Source organism: Sturnus vulgaris, chromosome 30 (genome assembly GCF_052056855.1).
Source record: "Sturnus vulgaris isolate bStuVul1 chromosome 30, bStuVul1.hap1, whole genome shotgun sequence".
In the NCBI taxonomy this organism is placed as follows: Eukaryota; Metazoa; Chordata; class Aves; order Passeriformes; family Sturnidae; genus Sturnus; species Sturnus vulgaris.
The window spans coordinates 722,755-741,297 of record NC_142272.1 but is presented as its reverse complement, the minus strand read 5'-3'; the positions used below and the strand labels follow the sequence as shown (position 1 = coordinate 741,297).

At 44.9% G+C, this 18,543-nt stretch overlaps 1 protein-coding gene across 4 annotated transcripts in view; it reads right to left on the bottom strand.

The window, feature by feature from the left end:
* Positions 1-832: 832 nt before the first annotated feature.
* The window catches only part of SCN8A (sodium voltage-gated channel alpha subunit 8), a 72,817-nt gene continuing 55,106 nt past the window's right edge, over positions 833-18,543 (bottom strand). For 2 of the 4 annotated variants that reach the window (XM_088180736.1, XM_088180738.1), the window contains exons 22-27: positions 14,283-14,567; positions 11,600-11,653; positions 10,966-11,103; positions 9,807-9,911; positions 8,397-8,667; positions 833-5,634 (exon numbers count right to left, since the gene is read on the bottom strand). In XM_088180736.1, the coding sequence (XP_088036862.1) occupies positions 4,487-5,634; positions 8,397-8,667; positions 9,807-9,911; positions 10,966-11,103; positions 11,600-11,653; positions 14,283-14,567 (2,001 nt within the window). In that variant the 3' untranslated portion in view covers positions 833-4,486. The remainder of the gene's footprint in view (positions 5,635-8,396; positions 8,668-9,806; positions 9,912-10,965; positions 11,104-11,599; positions 11,654-14,282; positions 14,568-18,543) is intronic. The other 2 variants (XR_015808794.1, XR_015808795.1) reach the window with 2 other exon arrangements.

The following is an 18,543-nucleotide window of genomic DNA, read 5'->3' as shown; positions in this document are numbered from 1 at the left end:
ATTTCCTTTTTTATAAATTTCTTTTGGCTTCGAGTAATTGTTCATCACGTTGGGTAAGACCCGGATGAGCCACCATGCAATTTCTAATACACTAAATCTTCACTATTGAGCTTTTACAGCTTGGTTTGGGCTTTTAAAAATTCGATTCTATTTTATTTTTTGCAGCAGAAAAATCATTCCAACTCAGGTGTGGCCTCTGCGGAACACCATGGGGTAACCTGAATTTTTTATTTTAATTTTATTTTCAACGTTGGCTTCTCTATTTTAAGAAAAGGTGAAGAAAGTGAAGAAAGCAGCTTGGACTGGCATTTCATTAATGCACTTTGGGAGTCACAAATTAACCCAAAAAGGAGATTTTAGAGGTGGGGGAGGGACGGGAATTCCTTGGTGTGGTTGTGAATTTTGGCTGCACCTTCCTCACATCCCCCCCCTTAACCTGGCTCCCAAAAACCCCGAATCCAGAACGGGAATTCTCTGCTGGGATTTGGAGATTTAGGGGTGGGGGGGGACACTCGAAGGTCCCCGAGTTTTGTTTTTTGGTTTTTTTTTTTTTTCCTAAAATTTCCTCCAACTTTGGCTTCACCCAGTGAAGACCCTGAGGGGAGAAACATCTGCCCTGGGGAGGGAAAAAAAAAATAAAATTAAATTAAAAATAACAACCCCGAACACCCCTGGAACCCTTTTATTTGGTTTTTTTTTTTTTTTGAGCAGAAAATCCAACTCCAGCCAAGAGCCAACTCCTCCCTCCCCTTCCTGCTCAGGAAACCTCGTGTCCCAGATAAAACCTTTTTTTAAAAAAAAAAATAAAAAATAATAATATATATATCCAGAGTTTGAAGGGACTTTTTTTATTTTAAAGTCATGGAGCAGCTTCATGAGTTGCCAGCACAAACGCCAACGCACCAAGACTCAGCCCAGCCTAAGAACAAATTTAAATTTCAGCCAAATCTTGCATAGAAGTGGTCGACTTATTGCACATTGGAACCCAAAAATAGACACTTTTGCTGCTGCAAATATCACTTGCAATAAAGCTTTTTTGTTAAAAGCTATTTGGAGGGGATTTAGGTTTTCGTTTGGAATTTTTTGTTGTTGTTGTTGTATTTTATTTTCTTTTTTTTTTTTTTCCTTTAGGGGATATTTCCTGGCTATCTAAAATCTAAGGACAACAGAAAAAATCTTAAAAAAATAAAAATAACCATGGACAATGGCATAAGCCAGAAGCCATTCTATAATTTTTGTAGTTCTTTGTATTTACAAAAAGGCATGCCAATAAAATAAAATGATATATTACAGTATTTATAATATTCTCTTAAAAAGTTCAACCACACTTTTCAGCTATTTTTTTTTCCTTTTTTTGTGTGTTTTTTTTTTTTTTTTTGTGCTGTTTACAATGTAGCCTGTACATATGTATGTAGAATTTTTTGTTTGTTTGTTTGTTGTTATTTTTTTTATTATTATTTTACATCCCATCCTAGGAGCAATGGGGGCACAGATGGCTGCTGGATGGCTTCCTGCTCGGGTTTGGTTTCTTTCAGGTGATTCCTGGCATTTTCTGCTTTTATGGGATTATGCAAACTGAGATTCATCCTCTCCTCACCCTCTGGTGTCTTGGGGGATTTTGGTTGTTTTTGTTTTTTTGTTTTTTTTTTTCCCCGCTAGTTTGGGCGCTGTTATTTTATTTTTAATGTCACCCCTGCAGTGACTTTTGGCTTCCCCTCGCTGGTGCCACCAACCTGGCCCTGAAAAATGTCCCAGCCTGGGTGGGGCTGGCTGAGAAGTGGTTGGGGACACCCAGAATGGGGCTGGGGACACCCCAGGGTGGATTTTGGGACTCCCAGGGTGGATTTTGGGACTCCCAGGGTGGATTTGGGGACACCCAGGATGGATTTGGGGACTCCCAGGGTTCATTGGGGGACATCCCAGGGTGGAGCTGGGGATTTGGGTGGATCTGGGGACACCCAGGGTGGATTTGGGGACACCCAAGATTCATTGGGGGACATCCCAGAAAGGATTTGGGGATGCCAGGATGGATTTGGGGATATCCCAGGGTGGAGATGGGGACCCAGAATGGGGTTGGGGACACCCAGGATGGATCTGGGGACTCCCAGGGTGGAGTTGGGGATTTGGGTGGATTTGGGGACACCCAGGACAGAGCTGGGGACACCCCAGGGGGGATTTGGGGACACCCCGGGGGGATTTGGGGACAAGGACCCAGCTGCACGTGGCTCCTGCTGCTCCTTGTGCTGCAGTTGGGGCCAGCCCAGAGCCAGCTCTGCTCGCCCCCAGCCCCGGGCTGGCAAATGGGGCAGGGGGGAAGGTGAAGGCACCAGGCTGAACCCCAAAAATCTCCCCAGGCTGAACCCCAAAAATCCCTCCTGATTCTGCACCCCAAAAATCCCCCCTGGCTGCACCCCAAAATCCCTCCTGATTCTACATCCCAAAATCCCCCGATTCTGCAGCCTAAAATCCCCTCCTGATTCTGCCCCCCAAAATCCCTCCTGATTCTGCACCCTAAAAATCCCTTCCTAATTCTGAACCCCAAAATCCCCTCCTGATTCTGTCCCCCAAAATCCCCTCCTGGCTGCACCCCAAAATTCCTCCTGATTCTGCACCCCAAAATCCCCCCCTGGCTGCACTCCAAAATCCCCCGATTCTACATCCCAAAATCCCTCCTGATTCTGCACCCTAAAAATCCCCTCCTAATTCTGCAGCCCAAAAATCCCTGCTCCAGCTCTGTCCCCCAAAATCCGTGATTCTGCAGCCCCAAAATCCCCCCTGATTCTGCCCCCCACAATCCCTGCTCCAGCTCTGCCCCCCCAGGCAGGAGCCACCTCCCCACGCCAGGATTGGTTCCTGAGCTCCCCAAATTCCACCCAGCACAGGTAACTGCTGCTTTTTCTTTTTCTTTTTTTTTTTTTTAATTTTTCTTTTTTTTTTTTTTTCCCCCATTCATCTCTACCCAAAGAAGTGTCCACACTGCGGGATGGAGGCTGAACAATAATTAATATTAATGCTAAATATTGCAGGATACAACTGACCTTGCTTGGCTGGTTGAAGCCCTAGGTTTTGGATTTACAGTGACATGGATAAAAGCCATTCCCAGATTTATCCTCTCCCCCTTTGGCGAGGTCCAGAGCAGCATTTTGAATTTTTTTTTCTGTTTCAGTGTGCAAAAAACAAACAAAAAAAAAAAAAACCCATGGCTGTACGGAAAAGAAAGTCAAAGTTGTTAAACAGACACACACAATTCATTCACCTGCTCGTTGGGGTTTGGTTTTTGGTTTTTTTTTTGTGGATTTTAGAGTTACATTGGGGTTTTTTTTTTTGGGGGGGGGATTTTTTTTTTTCTCTCCTACTGGCAGGTTTATGGAAGATTCTCTATGAACTCGGACTGGTGGTGGGCAGGAGCATCACTAAAGTTTCTCTCCCAAACACAGAGTGTGGTGGATACTCAGTGGAGTGCCTCGAATTTATGGCTTGACACACCTGTGTGGACAGGTGAGTGGTGTCCCCTGCTTGTGGTTCCTCATGCATGGTTCCCTGGTCATGCCATCATGCAAAATTCGCTTCTACATTAACGAGCACTTTTTGGTTTTTGGTTTTTTTGTTGTTGTTGTTGTTATTTTGGTTTTTTGGTTTTTTTTGGGGGGGTGGGATCAGCCCGAGCTGGCTCCAGGCTGAAGGAACCCGACTGCCCCATCTCCCAAACCAAGTAAAGCCCATGAAGAAAGTAGAATGCAAATCATAAATCTCAAATAAATTATGGTAACTCACTGGGCTTAATGGGTGCTTTTTTCTTTTTTTTGTTGTTGTTGTTCTACTTGTTTTAACTCTTTTTCAATTTTTTTTGCTCTTTTTTTTCCCCTCTTGGTTTTTTTTTTTTTTTTTGCTGCTTAACTAAATGCAAATCTAGTTTTGCATGAACAAACCCATTACCATTGTGACTTCTGGGTTTTCTTCCGAGAATAATCAACAAAATGGGAAAATAAAATCCATTTGGGGCTGCTTTGGAAAATACATGAATCCCAGCAGCGGGTTTTGTTTTTCTCTGTGTGTGTGTGTGTGTGTGTGTTTATTTTGCTTGTTTGTCCTAAGTTGCATTGACTGATGTGGAACATGCAGTATCCACCTGCCCAAACAATAGAAAATCCTTTTTTTTTTTTTGGTTTTTTTTTTGTTTTTTTTGTGTTTAAATGTTTGTTTGCAGGGTCCTTTAAACAGGTGGTAGGTCACTGCTTTAGATGCAACGCTGTCACACAGTAAGCAGACTATGTTTGGTATAAGATCTTCAGGTAAGTGTCTCCACAGCTGTTCTGTATTGATATATTTCAGGAAAAGTTTGTAAACAATCTTTTTCTTGTTGTTTTTTCTTTTTTTTTTTTTTTTTTCGCTCGCAAATATCTTAATTCGTACAATTCTACTATTTTAAATTATTTTTTTTCTCTCTGTGTGTGTGTGTGTTTGTGTGTTTGTGTGTGTGTGTGTCTCAACACTTGTGTTCCTGTTTTTGTCTCTTGGCCTTTTCCCTCCTGCCCTCCTCCGCCCGTTGCTGTTTCTCCTTCTCGGGTTTGGTGACGCTGTCGTAGGAGGGCAGGGACGCCGTGGACGGGGTCCCGCCCTCCTTCCTCTCCCTGGTGGCCGCCCCGTTCTCCAGTTTGGTGCCGGCCACCCTGCGGCCGCCGGCGAAGCCGCGCCGCGCCAGCCGAGCCCTGTACGCCCTCTGGATGAGCACGGCCGACACCTCCTCCTGCTTGCGCCGCAGCGTGGTGGTGATGGGCTCGTAGGACACTTTGGAAGGGTTGGAGGCCACGAACCTCTCCTCCATCTGCTGCCTCAGGATGTCGAGCTCGCCGCTGTCGCCCAGGACGCGCTTGGTGAAGGCGAAGAGGATGTCGAGGCAGTGGATGCGGTCGCCGCTCACCATGGGCAGGTCCATGGCGATGAGCTCGATGGTGTTGGGCTTGGGCACGCGCAGAGGGTGCTCCAGGGCGTCGGCGAAATCCGCCAGCTTGCTGTACTCGATGAACTGCGTGGCGTCGGGGTCGAACTTCTCCCAGATCTCGTAGAAGGTCTCGAAGTCGTCCTCGCTCAGCGGGTCGGCGCTCTCCTCCGTGGCCACGCTGAAGTTCTCCAGGATGATGGCGATGTACATGTTGACCACGATGAGGAAGGAGATGATGATGTAGCTGACGAAGAAGAAGATCCCCACCGAGGGGTTGCCGCAGTCGCCCTTGAAGCCGCTGCCCGGGTGCTCCTTGTCCAGGTCGCAGTCCGGGGGCCGGTTCAGGATGGGCAGCAGGAGCCCGTCCCAGCCGGCCGACGTGGTGATCTGGAACAGGCAGATCATGCTGTTGCCGAAGGTCTCGAAGTTGAACATGTCGTCGATGCCGGCCTCGTGCTTGACGTAGGCGAAGTTGGACATGCCGAAGATGGAGAAGATGAACATGACGAGGAAGAGCAGGAGGCCGATGTTGAACAAGGCGGGCAGGGACATCATTAAGGCAAAGAGCAGCGTGCGGATCCCCTTGGCCCCCTTGATCAAGCGCAGGATGCGGCCGATGCGAGCCAGGCGGATCACCCGGAACAGCGTGGGAGACACAAAATACTTCTCGATGATCTCGGCCAGGAACATCCCTACGGGAGAGAGGCAGCCAGTGTGACACTGCACACGCACGGGGCTGCTCTGCCCCTGAGCCCGGGGAGGGATGGGCCACGGGGAACAGCGTGCCTGGGTCTGCACAGGGTGCCTGGGATGGGCAGGTCTCATTTTCAGGCAGCTGAAGCCTCCCGAGGGGCAGGGCAGGGGCAGCTCTGCTCTCTGCTCCCACTGAGGACACAAGGGAAGGGCTGCAGCTGTGGCAGGAGAGGATACTGGGGAAAAATTCTTCTCCCAGAGGGCTCAGGGAGTGCCCAGGGTCCCCAGGGAACGGCTGGAGCTGTGTCTAGGTGGGATATCAAGGAAAAATTCTTCTCTCAGAGGGTTCAGGCACTGCCCAGGCTCCCCAGGGAATGGCTGGAGCTGTGTCAGGAGAGGATATCAGGGAAAGGTTCCTCTCCCAGAGGATTCAGGGAGTGCCCAGGGTCCCCAGGGAATGGCTGGAGCTGTGGCAGGGGAGGGTTAGGTGGGATATCAAGGAAAAATTCTCTCAGAGGGTTCAGGTACTGCCCACAGTCCCCAGGGAATGCCTGGAGCTGTGTCAGGAGAGGATATCAGGAAAAATTCTTCTCCCAGAGGGTTCAGGCACTGCCCAGGGTCCCCAGGGATGGCTGGAGCTGTGTCAAGGTGGAATATCAGGGAAAAGTTCTTCTCCCAGAGGGCTCCCCCGGGGATGGTCACTGCCCCGAGGCTGCCAGAGCTCCAGGACAATTTGGACACCACTCCCAGGGATGCCCAGGGTGAGATTTTGGGGTGTCTGTGCAGGACCAGGAGCTGCACTGGATGATCCTGGTGGGTCCCTTCCCACTCAGGACATCCCACGGTTCTGTGGTTTTAGGTCTTAATGCTCTGGCTCCCAAAACAGCTCTGCATGGAGAGGGGGAGAGGATGAGGAGGATTCATCCCTCCTGGGTAAGGAGCTGACTCCTGGGGGCCAGGCCACGGGCTCTGCTCTGGAGGTGCTGAAAGTGGGTGAGATAAACCTGATTTCAAGCAGCAGAACCAAGCGGGGCTGAGTTTTAGGCTGTGGGATGGTCTGAGGCTGGTGCTTTGTGCCCTGCCAAGCTTTACTCCAATTCATATTTTGCAGGTTAGATGCTAAAATAACTCAAACCTGTTGGAGGAAACACAGATTTACCATCCAAACAAACTGCAAGCAGGTCGTGTGCTGTGGCAGGAAGCCCAGCAGGGCAATTTTCAGGGATTATTGAGCATTAAAATACCCTGATGAGGTGAGTGAAAATTCAGATTTTAAAGACAGAGAGAGCAATTGTGAAATGATTTACTCCACACAACTGGAAAGGAATTTCAGAACAGAGAATCAGTCAGAATTCAGTCAGAATTCTGCCATGGTCTATTCCCAAGGCTCAAAGAGAACCCTGAACTCCTGGTGCCCACCTGCCTTGGGCTGCAATACAGGATGTGACAAAAAGTTTGAGTTCTATCACCAAGTGGGGCAGTGATCCTGATCTCTGTGGGAAATATCCTCTGCCAATGGATAAATCTGTTAAAGCAGCTGGGCCAGGGCTCTTCAGCTTTTCCACAACCCATCCCTCCTGCAGGAGAGCTCTCCTGTTCAGGGGCCATGGAGTCTCACTGTATCACTGAGAAAATTCCATCATCACATTGGATCCCAATGAATAACTGAGAAAATTCCATCATTCTATTGGATCCCAGTGAATAACTGATAAAATTATATCATCACATTGGATCTCACTGTACTAATAAAATTAAATCATCCCAATTGGGATCCCATTGCTGATAAAATTCTACCATCCCACAGGGAGATGCTCCAGCCAGGGCAGGAGCCAAGAATTTCCCACCCAGATCCAAGCTGAGATTTGGAACATCAGGGTAGCCTTTTCCCACTGGATCCTAGAGGAAAACCAGAACCTTCCACATCATCCCTGCAGCTTTGGAGGAAAACTGCACCTTGTGCAGGAGCCACATCTGTCAGTGCAGGAGGATGCAGCCACCATGGAATGGGACTGCACCAACCCTGCCTGACTGACAGAGTGTCAGCTTGGATTCTCACTCTGACCCTGCTCTGGGGCTGTTCTCTGCAATAATGGATTGCTATTTTAATTTTCCTGGTAAAGAACTGTTATTCCTATTCCCATGTCTTTGCCTGAGAGCCCCTTAATTTCAAATTTATAATAATTAGGAGGGAGGGGTTTACATTCTCCATTCCAAAGAGAGGCTCCTGCCTTTCTTAGCAGACACCTGGCTTTCAAAGACACCAAGACAAGACAAGAACATTTCCTATCCTGAAAATACCAAACCAGGCTGGCACTAAAGACTTCAGGGTGGTATAAGAACATTTCCTATCCTGAAATCACCAAACCAGGCCGGCCCTGAAGGCCTCAGGCTGGTACAGGAACATTTCCTAACCTGTAAACACCAAACCAGGCCCTGAAGGCCTCAGGCTGGTGTAAGAACATTTCCTACCCTGAAATCACCAAACCAGGCCCTGAAGGCCTCAGGCTGGTACAGGAACATTTCCTACCCTGAAATCACCAAACCAGGCCGGCCCTGAAGGCCTCAGGCTGGTGTAAGAACATTTCCTACCCTCAAATCACCAAACCAGGCCAGCCCTGAGGGCCTCAGGCTGGTACAGGAACATTTCCTACCCTGAAATCACCAAACCAGGCCCTGAAGGCCTCAGGCTGGTACAGGAACATTTCCTACCCTCAAATCACCAAACCAGGCCCTGAAGGCCTCAGGCTGGGGCCACACTCACCCACGATGGACAGGATGACGACCACGAAGTCGAAGATGTTCCAGCCGATGGTGAAGTAGTAATGGCGCAGCGCGAACATCTTGAGCACGCACTCGCACGTGAAGAAGATGACGAAGACGAAGTTGATCCAGTACAGGATGTCCTCCATCTGCTTGCTCTGCGTGTCTGTCTCCACCATCATGGTGACCATGTTGAGGCAGATGAGCATCATGATGACGATGTCGAAGGCTTGCTGCGTGACGAAGTCGAACACGGCGCCCTGCACGCGGTTCTGGGCCACGGGAAAGGGATTGGGAACAACAGAAAAAAAATAACAAAAGAAAAAAAAAACATAGTGGAAGTGTGGAATGGTTTAGGATTGGAAATGGCACTAAAATTGTCCCATTTCATGCCCTGTGCTGGCCCAGCTGGCCTTGGGCAGTGCCAGGGATTCTCTGGGCACTCTGTGCCAGGGCCTCAGGAAGATCCTTCCTCATTTACCATTAATCAATTAATTATCTCACCCCTGCTGGACAGAGCACAGCTGGGTCAGTACTGAACCAAGCCTGCAAGGCAGAGCCTGCCCACGAGCCAGATTTTATATTTATATTTTATTTCTATGCCATTAATGACATCCCAACGTGCTACTGCACTGCTTCCTCTTTATAATTATATTTATATTTTATTTCTATTTATTTTGTATTTCTATGCCATGAATGACATCCCAACGTGCAACTGCACTGCTTCCTCTTTATTTTATAATTATATTTATATTTTATTTCTATTTATTTTATATTTATATGCCATTATTTACATCCCAACATGCTACTACAGCCCTCCCAGCAGCACTGCTTCCTCTCTGTGTATTTTATATTTAATTATATTTGTATTTATATGTCATTATTTACACCCCTCCTAGCAGCACAACTTCCTCTTTGTATATTTAGATTTTATATTTAATTATGTTTATATATTTAATTATATTTATATTTATATATTTATATTTCTATATTTATATGCCATTATTTACACCCCTCCTAACAGCACAACCTCCTCTTTGTATATTTATATTTATATATTTAATTATATTTATATTTCATTTACACCCCTCCTAGCAGCACAACCTCCTCTTTGTATATTTATATTTATATATTTAATTATATTTATATTTCATTTACACCCCTCCTAGCAGCACAACCTCCTCTTTGCATATTTATATTTAATTATATTTCTATTTCTATATTAATCTCCCTGTCTGTGGCCTCTCACCCCGGTGAAATTTGGGGATTTTCTCCATGCAGGAGCTGAAGGGATGAGCTCACCCTGGGCTCACTCTGCAGGTGACACCCCCAGGGTGAAGTGGAACCAGAAATTTTGATTTTGGAGCCAAAACTCCTGTGAAATGTGCCCAGGGCTCCCCCTGCTACTCACCAGAGGCCTGGGAATGGGTTTTTGGGGTTTTTTGGAGCCCAGCTTTTTCATGGCATTGTAATATTTCTTTTGCTCTTCTGTCATGAAGATGTCTTGACCTCCAAAGTAAAGGGGCAAAAAGAAAATTGGTTACAACCAGGGGGGGGAAAAAAAAAAAGGGAAAAAAGGACTAAAATCCAGCTCAGGCAGGTGGCAGCTGTGTCAGAATGAAACAATTCACAGCGATTCCCACTGATCTCACTTTAAAAATGACTTTTTTTTTTTTTTTTTTTCCTGTAAATGATGTCCCACTGCCTCCTCCCCACCCCTCTCCCCCTCTGTGGTGAAAAGGGGGAGAGGGAATTCACAGGAGCAAAGACAGAGGCAAGGAAAAATATCTCGATTCCAGTTTTTTTCCTTTTGTCAAGGCATAAAATGAACCCCAAAATGCAAGGAAATGGAGCCTAGAGAAAATATTTAATGTTTATCTAATTTGTATTTTAGTCAAGGAATGAAAAACACCAAAAATGCATGGAGTCTGGAGAAAAAAATTAATGTTTATCCAATTTATATTTTAGTCAAGGCATTAAAAAAAACCCCAAAATGCATGAAAATGTAGAATAGGGAAAATATTTAATGTTTATCCAATTTGTATTTTAGTCAAGGCATGAAAAAAACCCAAAATGCATGAAAATGTAGAATAGGGAAAATATCCAATCTATATTTTAGGCAAGGCATAAAAAACCCCCCAAATGCAAGAAAATGTAAAATAGGGAAAATATTTAATGTTTATCCAATTTGTATTTTAGTCAAGGCATAAAATAACCCAAATGCATGAAAATATAAAATAGGGAAAATGTTTAATGTTTATGCAATTTATATTTTAGTCAAGGCATTAAAAAAAACCAAAATGCAAGGAAATGGAGTCCAGAGAAAAAATGTAATGTTTATCCAATTTGTATTTTAGTCAAGGCATAAAAAAAGCCACCAAAATGCATGAAAATGTCGAATAAGGAGAATATTTAACCTGGCTGCATTTGAAATCAATCCCCTTGTGCTCAGCCATTCCTGTGAGGCACCAAGAGCTCCAAAAAAAAAAAAAAAAAAAGGAATTTTGTGACCTCCCCACCCCCCCCAAAAACGATTTTATTTTGCAGATCAGCAAACACAGATCACTTATCTTTTTCTTTTGTTGGTTGAAGTTGTCGATGATGACACCAATGAACAAGTTCAGGGTGAAAAAGGAGCCGAAGATGATGAAGATAACAAAATAAATGTACATGTAAATGTTGTCCTCGTACTTGGGCTGCTCTTCTTGCTGAAGGGGAGAGAAAAAGAGCAATAAATGACATTTCAAAGGCATCAGGAATGCAGGTAAAACGAGATGATGAGATTGCTTTTGTTTCCAAATTATTCTTTTTGAAGGTGTAGGACCAAAAAGGTCAAAAAATAGAAAAAGATTTTTGCATTTTCCTGGCACAGTCATGGTTGTTTCAAACCTGCAGTCAGGGCAGGACAAGAAAATCAATTTTTAAAAATAATTAAAAAATAAATAGTAATAATAATAATAATAATAATAATAATAATAATAATAATAATAATAATAATAATAATAATAATAATAATAATAATAGTAAATAATAATAAAATAAAAATAATAATTAATAATTAAAAAATTAAAATAAAGAATGAAAAAAAAATCACAGCATGAAATATGTGCATCAAACACATTTTAATCCTGATTTTACCACAGTGAAAGAGCAGACAGAGATAAGGGCAGGGAGTTTTTGTGGGTTTTTTTGGGTTTTTTTTACCTTTCTGGAATCTACAGCTGCATACATGATGTCCATCCAGCCCTTGAATGTGGCCTGGCAAAGAAAACAGAGACAGAATTCACCCCAAAGACAGGAAGAGAATTGTGCCAGCTCTGCCAAGGCACTCTTGATAACCCTGAGTGATGAACTTTAATATTATTGAAATCTAAATTACACAAATCAAGCCCATGGGAACCTCACCAGGTTCAACCAGGCCAAGGAAAAAGTGACAGAGCTGGGGCTCCTTGCTGTGCTGGGAGACACAGAGGTCAGGAAAGGGAAAAAATATAAAATGGGAAATTCATTCCTGCCCAAATGGCAAATTCATTTCTGACCCAAATGGGAAATTCATTTCTGCTCTATATGGCAAAATCATTCCAGCTCCAAATGGCAAATTTATTTCTGACCCAAATGGGAAATTCATTTCTGCTCTAAATGGGAAATTCATTCCTGACCAAATGGCAAATTCATTCCTGCCCTAAATAGAAAATTCATTCCAGCTCCAAATGGCAAATTCATTCCTGCTCTAAATGGCAAATTCATTCCATCCCAAAATGGCAAATTCATTCCAGCTCCAAATGGCAAATTCATTCCTGCTCTAAATGGCAAATTCATTCCATCCCAAAATGGCAAATTCATTCCAGCTCCAAATGGCAAATTCATTCCAGCCCAAAATGGCAAATTCATTCCATCCCTAAATGGCAAATTCATTCCAGCCCAAAATGGCAAATTCATTTCAGCCCAAATGGCAAATTCATTCCTGCCCTAAATGGCAAATTCATTCCATCCCAAAATGGCAAATTCATTCCTGCCCAAATGGCAAAATAATTCCTGCCCCAAATGGGAAATTCATTCCAGCCCAAATGGGAAATTCATTCCTGCTCTAAATGGCAAATTCATTCCATCCCTAAATAGAAAATTCATTCCAGCTCCAAATGGCAAAATCATTCCTGCTCTAAATGGCAAAATAATTCCAGCCCCAAATGGCAAATTCATTCTTGCCCAAGTGGCAAATTCATTCCAGCCCAAATGGGAAATTCATTCCAGCCCCAACCCCAGTGGGGCTCTGTTTCAGAGAGAGGGAAACATCAAATGTGTCATTTTTAAAATCTTCTTTTCCTTCGTGCCAGGGTTGGGATTTAAGGCATGAGAGACAGAATTTTGTGTTTATTAATTCTGATCTATGCCACAGTGCACTCACACTGCACTTCTAGCTAAAAAAAAAGCTAAAAATGGTGAAATGGTGATGGATCTCTCTCATTACAAGGTCTTTTAATTGCCCAATTAAGAACTAACACCTGAATTATTTTTACTTTTGACCCAATGACCAACCCACAGTGTGGAATTTTCTATGGAATTAAAGAAAACCACCTAGACCCATGAAGAAGGTGGTGAATCAGAAAGAAACCTTTGCCCTAAAACCTCCTAAAATCTTGCTTTATACCAATTACCTATTATTATTATATTCTCTATTATTATTATATTACCTATTATATTATTACCTATTATTATACCTATCATCTATTATTATTACCTATTATTATTTCGATTATTTATATTCTAAACCCCCAAATTCCAAACCCATCACCATGTGATATTACACACTTCTATTCAAATTACACACCAGTGATTCCAGTTCTATTAACACTGAATTTTGGAAGTCTTCTCCAAAAACAAAGTTTTCCTGAGGGTCAATTCCTGACAGCACAGAAAAGCCCAAAAGTCTCAGTAATATCCAGGATTCCAACAAAAATGCACTTTGTATTTTGCCCAGAAATTGCAGCACTTTCTATTTTACACCAAAAGTGCAGCATTTTGTATTTCGCCCAGAAATTGCAGCTTTTTCTATCTTGCCCAGAAATTGCAACTTTATATTTTGCCTAGAAATTGCAGCATTTTAAATTTTGCACAAGAACTGCAGCATTTTGTATTTCACCCAGAAATTGCATCACTTTCTATTTTGCATTTCGCCCAGAAATTGCATCACTTTCTATTTTGCATTTCACCCAGAAATTGCATCATTTTGTATTTTGTATTTCACCCAGAAATTGCAGCATTTTGTATTTTACACCACAAGTGCAGCATTTTGTATTTCGCCCAGAAATTGCATCACTTTCTATTTCATCCAGAAATTGCAGCACTTTGTATTTTGTATTTCACCCAGAAATTGCAGCACTTTCTATTTTATATTTCGCCCAGAAATTGCAGCACTTTCTATTTTACACCAAAATTTGCAACTTTCTATTTCACCCAGAAATCGCAGCACTTTCTATTTTGTATTTCACCCAGAAATTGCAGCACTTTCTATTTTACACCAAAAGTGCAGCATTTTGTATTTTGCCCAGAAATTGCAGCTTTTTCTATTTCGCCCAGAAATTGCAGCACTTTGTATTTTACACCAAAATTTGCAACTTTATATTTCACCCAGAAATCGCAGCACTTTGTATTTTGTATTTCACCCAGAAATCGCAGCACTATTTTGTATTTCACCCAGAAATCGCAGCACTTTGTATTTTGTATTTCACCTGGAAATCGCAGCCCTTCCTATTTCACATTTCACCCAGAAATCGCAGCCCTTCCTATTTTACATTTCACCCAGAAATCGCAGCCCTTCCTATTTTACTTTTCACCCCCCAAAATCACAACATTTCCCGTTCCCCCACTCCCAAACCCCCAAACCTACCACTTGCAGCAGAGCCAGGTACCCTGCCCCAACGTTGTCAAAGTTAATTTTCACGTTCTTCCACCGGATCTCCGTGGAGTTGGGAGGCATCAGAGCTTCGCAGTCTGTCTTGTTGTTAACAACATCTATCTCAAAGCGATGCTCAGCTGTTTCATTAAAGCAGTAATGATATTTCCCGGCAAACAGGTTAACCCCCATAATGCTGAAAATCAGCCAGAAGATAAGGCAGACCAACAAGACATTCATAATGGAAGGGATAGCGCCAACCAAGGCATTGACAACCACCTGTGTTGGAAGGGGTGGGAAAAAGTTTCAGTATAAAACACGAGGCAGGAAGACAGCAAGCATCAGTACAGCTGGTTTTTGGGGAGGGGGGGAATAGGGGAGTGGGCTACTGGCACCCTGCAGGTGCTGGCCACGCACGGGATTTGGTGCTCGATTCCTTCCTCTGCTCCAAACTCTGCTTCCAAGGCACCTGGGGAAGGTCTGAGTGCCAAAGGAAAAGGGCTCGTGGTGGTGGGATTGGCAGAGTTTGGGTGGTTTGTTCTCCCACAAAAACAATTGTTTGGATTTAGAGTTTGGATTATTGGTTCTTTCAGGAAAAAAATTTTTGGATTTGCAGAGTTTGGATTGTTGGTTCTTCCAGAAAAACAATTATTTGGATTTGCAGAGTTTGGATTGTTTGTTCTTCCAGAAAAACAATTATTTGGATTTGCAAAATTTGCATTCTTTGGATTTTCAGAGTTTGGGTTGTTGGTTCTTTCAGGAAACAACTGTTTGGATTTGCAGAGTTTGGATTGTTTGTTCTTCCAGAAAAACAATTATTTGGATTTTCAGAGTTTGGATTGTTTGTTCTTCCGGAAAAACAATTCTTTGGATTTGCAGAGTTTGGATTGTTGGCTCTTCCAGAAAAACAATTCTTTGGATTTGCAGAGTTTGGATTGTTGGCTCTTCCAGAAAAACAGTTCTTTGGATTTGCAGAGTTTGGATTATTGGTTCTTTCAGGAAACAATTGTTTGGATTTGCAGAATTTGGATTTGCAGAGTTTGGCTTGCTTGTTCTTCCAGAAGGACAATTGTTTGGATTTGCAGATTTTGGATTTGCAGAGTTTGGATTGTTTGTTCTTCCAGAAGAACAATTTTTTTTTATTTGCAGAGTTTGGATTATTGGTTCTTTCAGGAAACAATTCTTTGGATTTGCAGAGTTTGAATTGTTTGTTCTTTCAGGAAACAATTTGGATTTGCAGGGTTTGGATTTGCAGAGTTTGGATTTGCAGAGTTTGGAATTGCAGAGTTTGGAATGTTTTTCCTCTCAGGAAACAATTCTTCAATGCCGTTTGGATTGCCCGAGGGGAGGCAGAGGGCGGCTCAGCCTCTCCGCGCTCAGGGAGCTCCCGGCTGGGATTTCCCCCGAGCCAGACCTGGAGCCGTTTGTGCAGTGCCAGCCCCTCCAGCCATTCCCCACATTCAAACCGAGCTGTTTTCACTGCGGGGCCGGGTCCTGCTCCCAGCCGGGGGCCGGCGCAGGGGTCAGCACCGAGCCCAGCATCACTGTGGTCACACGAAAGCACCGAGGAAGCCCCAGAGCATCCTGAGGGCTCAGCATGCAGCCAGGACACACAAAAAAGCCACGTTCGCTCCTGCCGGAGCCCCGGGAATGCCGCGGGTTTGTCACAAATCTTTCTTTTGTTACAAATCTCGTGTCACAAATCGCCCCCTCCTCATTTCAGCCTCGGGCAGGCTGGGAGGGTCTCGGTGTCCCCGAGCACCCCCGGCCACCTCGGGAACAAATGGAAGATTTTAACAGAGGCAGCGCAGCAGGAGATTAAATCGTTCACGATGGGCTCCTAATTAAGATTCCTTTAATAGATTAATAAAATCTAAATTGTTGGTACCTCCCTTGGGCTCAGCTCTCAGAGACAACCCCAGGGCTGGACCAGGAGCCACGGCTGGTGCTGGTCCCTTCTCCCCCCACACCTCCCTCCCCTCGCTGGGAGCCACCGCCCCACACACGGCCTGTGGCTACCAAACACACGGCCTTGGCTACCAAACACACGGCCTTGGCTACCAAACACACACACGGCCTGTGGCTACCAAACACACGGCCTGTGGCTACCAAACACACGGCCTTGGCTACCAAACACACGGCCTTGGCTACCAAACACACACACGGCCTTGGCTACCAAACACACGGCCTTGGCTACCAAACACACGGCCTGTGGCTACCAAACACACGGCCTTGGCTACCACACACACACACGGCCTTGGCTACCAAACACACGGCCTTGGCTACCAAACACACACACGGCCTTGGCTACCAAACACACGGCCTGTGGCTACCAAACACACGGCCTTGGCTACCACACACACACACGGCCTTGGCTACCAAACACACGGCCTTGGCTACCAAACACACGGCCTGTGGCTACCAAACACACGGCCTGTGGCCACCAAACACACGGCCTGTGGCTACCAAACACACGGCCTTGGCTACCAAACACACACACGGCCTGTGGCTACCAAACACACGGCCTGTGGCCACCAAACACACGGCCTGTGGCTACCAAACACACGGCCTTGGCTACCAAACACACACACACACGGCCTGTGGCTACCAAACACACGGCCTGTGGCTACCAAACACACACACACGGCCCGTGGCTACCAAAGCTCTGGGGTTTGTGGCCACCACAGCAGCTCTGGGGGCTTTAAGGTCCCTCCCAAGCCACGCCACTGTGCGATGGAGGAAAATCCAAAATCCAAAATTTAAAAATTAAAAAGTGAAGACGTCAGCGATGCAGAGAAGGAACCTTCTGAGTGACGCCAGGAATTCACCCCTGTCCCCAGCAGGGCTCAGGTGAGAACCTCACCTGGCTGCACCTCTGCTCTCCCTCTCCCTTCACCCCAGCGGCTGCTGGACACCAACTCCAGCCCTGCTGGACTTTTTTGGGTCACACCCTCCTCGGAACACATTGATTTATCCCAGCTACCACACGAAACGAACAAAAAAAAATTTAAAAAAATCCCTTTATGGTCCCGAAATCCGAGAATTCCCGGTTCCCAGAGGAGTGGCAGCAGGAACGTGGCTTTTGTGTGCACCCCGACAGGAACACGTGCAAACCTCACAGCATCAAACTCCCTGACCAAGCTCCGAGCAGAGCAAGCTCCTGCAAATGCGGATTGCCATGGAGGAGAGAAAAGCAAAGAACTCCAACACTTTCAGTCTCCTTTTGCAAAGGCTTTGCAGATTTCTGTTCCCTGCCTCACAGCACCTGCTCTGCCTGAACGGGGCACTTCTCGTTCTCTGAATCAAAATAAAGAAATAATTGGCTCTAGGCAGCTGACAGGGATAATTATCAATTTTCCTGTGGTAAAAATCCTCCACTTTAAGCAGGAGAATTTCCTGATTGTACCATCTACATGGCTTAAAACCAGCTTTTAGTTGCTCCAGGTTTAGTGCTAGGCCTGTTCTCTGTGATCCAGGTTCTGGGTGGGACCCAAACCCAGCCCAGAAAAATCTCCACATTTCTGACAGTGGGAATTTTTCTCCCTTTTTAAACGGAGATTTACAAATTTAAAGGAAATTTTCCTCCCCCCCCTCTCTGCCTCTGCCGTGGATTCAAGTTTAGAATTAAAGTAATGACAGGGAGAAGGTCCTGGAGCAGAAACTCCTCCTTTGGGTTTGGAGCTCGTGTATTTTATATTTCCCAGGGAATTTGAAGTCCCCTCCTCAGCTCCCTGCTCCTCTCCTGCTGCATTTTGGGCTCAGTTTAATCTACAGCAAATCCAAAGGTCAGGAGGAGCCAGGTGGATCCCCATGGAATTGCTCCACTCAGACCCTGAAGTAAAAACTGTGACTGCTCTTCCCTTCCCACATTATTTAAAATCATGATTTTTCTCCCCTGCACTGTCTCTGGTTATCAAACTGGGATTTAGCACAAAACTCCACATTCTTGGACCTGGAAAATCCATTCACGCCAACTACCCTTTGTTTCATTCTTTGACTAGACTTTTTTTTTGGTTGTTTTTAATTATTTTTGCATGCTCTTAGGAGACTGTTTCAATCCCAAACGGGGACGGAGGCACCGGGAATGAGAGAACATCGGTGGCAAAGCAGCGAGGGCACTGCAAGAATTGAAAGAGGCAGCGGTGCCAGCACGGATTTCAAGGAAAGCTTGTTCAGTTCAATGCTTTGCTTGTGCTTTGTTCTGGTTCCACAGTGACGGGACAGGGACCAAAAAAAGCATTAGGAGGGGGGAAAA